General features: G+C 50.6%; 1 protein-coding gene across 1 annotated transcript; it reads left to right on the forward strand.

The window, feature by feature from the left end:
• The first annotated feature begins 3,231 nt into the window (after positions 1-3,231).
• Positions 3,232-5,505, forward strand: LOC127332886 (putative polyol transporter 1). The gene is given in 3 exon segments (XM_071826046.1): positions 3,232-3,456; positions 3,560-4,464; positions 4,749-5,505. Coding segments are annotated over 3 exon segments (1,566 nt in total). The 5' UTR covers positions 3,232-3,311; the 3' UTR covers positions 5,265-5,505.
• Positions 5,506-6,000: the final 495 nt, after the last annotated feature.

The raw sequence follows: 6,000 nt of genomic DNA on the forward strand, positions 1-6,000 counted from the left end.
CGAGGGAGCCCGCCGTGCCCGAGGTCAGGGCGCCCGTCGTGGCCATGGAGGGAGCGGCGTTGGTGTCGCCCATGGAGGCGACGGAGAGCGGCGGCTGGGGAGGGAGGCGGGTGGGCTAGGGTTTAGGCTTGAGATCGGTTTGGAGCTAGTCGTCTGATACCATGTAAACAAGAGAGATTGAGGGAATTCGCCACACATTGGGGCGTTCAGCTCATGTTAATATATATAGGCCCGAGTACGGTGCCTTGGTACACAAGAATACAATCTAATCCTACCAAACCAAGAGATATACATGATCGGTTGAGGAGATTGCTATCTACACTTGCGTAACAAACTATACAGAGTTGATACTCTAACAAAAGCCATTTTGAAACGTTTTTTTTTCAAAGTGGAAGAATCAGCTCCTCCGAGCTAAAGTGGATCCCGATGTTGGCTTTTTTCAGTTACGGGTTGAGCAATGAGCCTTGTCCTCCTGACGATTCACGGGTGGGCCTCCGCCGAGGTGGGCCTAAACATATAGAAACGGAAAAGGCCCACAAACGGCATGAAGAATTTTTTTGTGTACTGTGAAGAATTCATTTTTGACGGGTACGCGTGAAGAGTAAATGACACGAGACCTATCAGTTCAGTTATACACGGATGGGACCAACTATAGAAATTACACATATTTGCGCGTTACTGAAAAAATGTGCAAGTACGTAGAGCACACTAGAGCTAGACACCCTACCAGGAACGTAAGGTGTGAGGGTTTGGCAGTCACATCGTGGTGATCCGGATGATATGCCGAGAAAGCTGCGATCGTGCACGATTTGTAGTCCGAGTTTCAACGTAGTGACAAGTTTTGGTGGACATCCGGGGTAGCCTGGCCATACCAGAGCGGACAAAAAAGCAGCGAGTCGCGTCCAAGGATGTCCCTTGCGGCGTGGTAGGGCATGACTACACGTCTCCATGCTAGCTAGCTACAGGGTTGATCGTGCACTCATGCACTGGAGGGATGGTGACGAGCAAGCAGCAGATCAGCCGGTGCTAGCTTATCGGTCCACGGTACACGTCATCCGTGACCAAAGTCCAAAATAGGATCCACGTACTAGAAACATGATAGAGTGACAAAGTCCAAAATAGGACCCACATAATCGACTGAGGATTCTGTGCACCACGTGCTCCTTTAGTTGAAACTTTTTTTAAAGCACTTAGAGCATCTTCCAATAGATAGATGATGTAAAACATGGCACACCAAAGCAGGTGCTCTATAAATTTTACATCACCAAAAAAGGTTTATGCACCATCTTTCGTTTTTGGTTTACAAGATGATGTATTTTAGGGTACACGTTGATTACAAGATGATGCATTTCAGGGCGAGGAACCATCGGAACACTTCAAATTCGACATTTCAAACATAAAATCTAACACTTTGACATTGATTTAACACAATGAACACTTCAAATATCGATTGAACACTTGACATATCGATTGAACATTTGAAACATTGATTCAACACTAGGAACATCGATTTAAACTTCAACATTTACCTAAACATCGATAACTCCGACGCTATAAACATTCGTAGACATCACACTACCTAGATTATTGAGAACAACTTCGATACTACTTATTTGCCGTGGTGTCATCGTCGCTGTGAAGCTATTCCAAAAGTCGGAGTCCAATGAAGAGGTGGAGTCCGACAAGGCGTGGACGATTGAGGGGCCAGCCTACGTCTCCGATGATCTGTTCTTCTTCGTGTGGTCGAACTCCATCTTCGCCTGCACGATCTCCCGGTGCTCCCTTCGCAGCCTCACCATGGCCTCTTTGTCGGCCTCCTGGGCCGGAAGCTGCCGACGCGCTTGGCGATCCTCCTTCTTTTGCTTGCTTCTGACCACCTGTAACTCCGATGTGAGCTCCACCTCGCTCGACCCTCCACATCAGGGAAGTTCATCTCCGAACGCTACAGGTCGAACCTCCACGGCATCGCATCGTACGCATACGCCGTGAATTCCTGCACCTCAAAAGTCCCGAGCCACCAACGCTAGCCATCGGTTGTCAGCTTGGCATCATAGTGGCCAGAGGGCCGCAACTGAGGGCCGAAAAAGTCGGTCAAGCTCTTCGAGCGGTGACGCGTGGATAGGGCTATGATTCAGGTTGAATCTACACAACACCTATTTGAAGGTGGTGGGGATGGCGGCTGCAGGCAGTTGCGAGTTGCGGGAGAAGAACATCTAGGGAGATTTTAACTGGCAGGTGGCCTCTCGGGCGTGAGGGGTGGGGGATATTTTAGGGCAGCGGCTTTGGTGATGTATATTTGCGTGACCAGGGGCCAAAATTTACGGCTGGTCTAAAAAGTTTACATCACCAAAAAAAAAATTAGGGCATCTTTTGGAGACCTTTTTTTGCCCCATGTGATACAAAATTTAGTTTTTTGGGCACCTCTCTAGTTGTACATCATATATTGGAGATGCTCTTAATATATTTCTGAAAATATCAAGAAAAACACAACACATACAAATATATGCAAATGCCTCTTCTATGATATACCTAGCTACCTGCCATATTTTTGATATGCTAAAATCAATTCATGACTAGTTTTGCAAAAAAAAAAAATTGTGTACACCACACATAATATATACTCCTTATCAGAAACACGTTTCAGAGCTCGAGCTACATGTAGCTCATTTTTATAAAATATTAAATAAAAAAATGTTTCAAAATTTCTGGAAACTAAGGATGCATACTACAAGCATATAAAATCTCAATATGAAATGATAGATCTTTGAAATTTATAATGGCAGAACGTGAGGAAATAGGTCCCTCCGTGCAACGTTTTTAGTAAGTTGCCGGGGTAATTATCGTGTGTGTTTCCTGGCAACTTTTTTCCTAAGTACAGAAAACCGCACGCCGTTGCCTACCTCGATCGCATGGCTCATCACGCGCGGGAGCTTATTTCCTCACGTTCGCGCAATATGGATGCCCTACATCTTTAGCTATTTTGAGATTTTTATAGAGTTTTTTAAAACTCTGAAATATCTTTGTTGGAAATTCAAACAAACGAGCTATGTGTAGTTGAAGCTCCAAAACATCGCACTCATCAGTATGTCGTGGCATCTTATTTTACTTTTGCTTCGTAGACGTAGACATATAAGCAATTTCAAAATAGCGCAGTAGTTTGCAAACGACATTCTAACCCATGGCACGTGCGGTCAGATTTTTTTTCTCGGCATCTATAATAGGAGTACTAGGCAACACAGCACTTCATTGTCGGTTCATCGAAGTGTTGTACTGGAACAAAGCAGAGGACAAAGTATACTCCAGAAAAAGAAATGGAGCAGAGTGCAAAGATGGAGGGATCGAGGATGGCTTCTGCTGCGCTCCCGGAGGCAGTCGAGCCCAGGAAGAAGAGCAATTTCAAGTATGCCTGCACCTGCGCCGCCTTCGCTTCCATGGCCACCATCGTCCTCGGCTATGGTACTACATATGTTTCTCAGTTCTCGAATCAATTTCTCAACTTCCTCATTTCGCTACGCATTTTGGGTTGGATTGGATCACGTATGATGCTCCGTCTGTCCAGATGTTGGGGTGATGAGCGGGGCGTCGCTGTACATCCAGGAAGACCTGCGAATCACGGACGTGAAGGTGCAGATCATGATCGGCATCCTCAGCTTGTACGCGCTTGTCGGGTCCTTCGCCGCCGCCAGGACATCCGACTGGATCGGCCGCCGCTACACCGTCGTGATCGCGGCCGCCACCTTCTTCGCCGGCTCCTTGCTCATGGGCTTCGCGGTCAACTACGCCATGCTCATGTTCGGCCGCTTCGTTACCGGCATCGGCGTGGGGTACGCGATCATGGTCGCGCCGGTGTACACGGCCGAGGTTTCCCCGGCGTCGGCCCGCGGCTTGCTCACGTCTTTCACGGAGGTATTCATCAACTTCGGCATCCTCCTCGGCTACGTCTCCAACTACGCCTTCGCGCGCCTGCCGCTCCACCTCAGCTGGCGCGTCATGCTCGGCATCGGCGCGCTCCCGTCGGCCCTGCTCGCGCTCATGGTGTTCGGCATGCCGGAGTCGCCCCGCTGGCTCGTCATGAAAGTCCGCCTCGCGGAAGCCAGGGCCGTGCTCGAGAAGACCTCCGATACGCCAGAGGAGGCCGTGGAGCGCCTTGACCAAATCAAGGCCGCCGCCGGCATCCCCAAGGACGTTGACGGCGACGTGGTCGCCGTGCCCAAGAAGGACGGCAGCGAAGAGAAGCGGGTGTGGAAGGAGCTCATTTTCTCGCCGACCCCAGCCATGCGGCGCATCTTGGTCGCGGCGCTCGGCATCCATTTCTTCCAGCAGGCGACGGGCTCCGACTCGGTCGTGCTCTACAGCCCACGGGTGTTCAAGAGCGCGGGCATCACGGGCGACAACCACCTCCTCGGCATGACCTGCGCCGTCGGGGTCACCAAGACGCTCTTCATCTAGACGGAGACGGCGGTTGTCGCGTGTGTGCTACAGCCCAGAGAGGAGGCGAGTGGGATTCGATTCGAACTGGCCAAGCCCACGTTCTGAACGATACCACACGTCGTCTGCGGGGCCCCAACCGTATATCGTACACGGCCCCCCGCCGTATCGTACTGCGTCCATCGCGTATTGGAGGAAAATGCCGGTCAAACCTTGCAGCACGTGGACCCGGCACCCGAATCTTACAGCGGCACGGACGGAGGCTGATATCAACAACGCCCCAGATCAGCTGCGGGAACGCATTTTCGGCCACGTTCCAGCTCGACCGCGCCGGCCGGCGGCCGCTGCTGCTGGCCAGCACCGCCGGCATGCTCGTCTGTCTCATCGGCCTCGGGACGGGCCTCACCGTCGTTGGCCAACACCCTGACACGAAGGTCCCTTGGGCCATCGGCTTGTGCATCCTCTGCATCTTAGCCTACGTGGCATTCTTCTCCATCGGACTCGGACCCATCACAAGCGTGTACACCTCGGAGGTCTTCCCGCTGCGGGTGCGCGCGCTGGGCTTCGCGGTCGGCGCGTCGTGCAACCGCGTGACCAGCGCCACCGTCTCCATGTCCTTCCTGTCCTTGTCCAAGGCCATCACAATCGGCGGCAGCTTCTTCCTGTACGCCGGCATCACCGTGCTCGGGCTCATTTTCTTCTACACCTTCATTCCGGAGACACGCGGGCAGCCGCTCGAGGACATAGGGAAGCTTTTTGGCATGACGGATGACACTGCCGTGGAAGCAGAAGGCACCCCCACGAAAGACAAGGTGAAAGTAGTGGAGATGAGCTAGATAGCAAAACGGATTTGCTATGTCTCAGAGATTTTATTAAGTCTCGGTCACCAAACTGTTGTTACTATGCCATAGCCCATAGATATAGCTGAAGAACGTGCCACTGTTCGTGAAGAGAATTGCTTCAAGTTTGGATCAATCGTAGTAGTAGACATTCCATTTACTAAAGAAAACGCCATATTTGAGAATCTAAGTGAGACGAAATGAACTCAACATAAAGAGTTGTAGTTTTTTTATGCAATCTAATCTACCTAAAACTTCACCACTTACTGCACATTAGTAAGGCGGGGCCCAAGATGGTTCCATCTTGAATAAGTTTTGCCCAATCAAGTTTTTCGAAATAGGAGTTTGCACCCCTTTTATAAATGAAGCAATGTCCACCATAAATGAGTTCATGGAGTACATGAAACTGTTGGGCCAACAGCACTAGCATATCCAACAAGAAAAAAATGATACAACTCTCGAGCGATGGAGCAGAGTGACGGCAAACCGACGAAACGAGATAGTGGCCACCACGCCCATCACCCTACGACTTGGACGGAGAGCGGTATCGGCCCACCACCACACCACTTGGCTTAGTATCGTTGAGCACACAAGCCATCACCTTCAAGATGGGAGGCAACATCAACATCAACATCACCTTCAAGTGCTAGGGTTTCCCTGGCCTCGATGCCTTCAAGAATGGAATGGTGACACCCACAGACATCGCCGCTTCAGTGCTAGACTTGCCGAGAAA

This window comes from Lolium perenne, chromosome 2 (assembly GCF_019359855.2).
Source record: "Lolium perenne isolate Kyuss_39 chromosome 2, Kyuss_2.0, whole genome shotgun sequence".
In the NCBI taxonomy this organism is placed as follows: domain Eukaryota; kingdom Viridiplantae; phylum Streptophyta; class Magnoliopsida; order Poales; family Poaceae; genus Lolium; species Lolium perenne.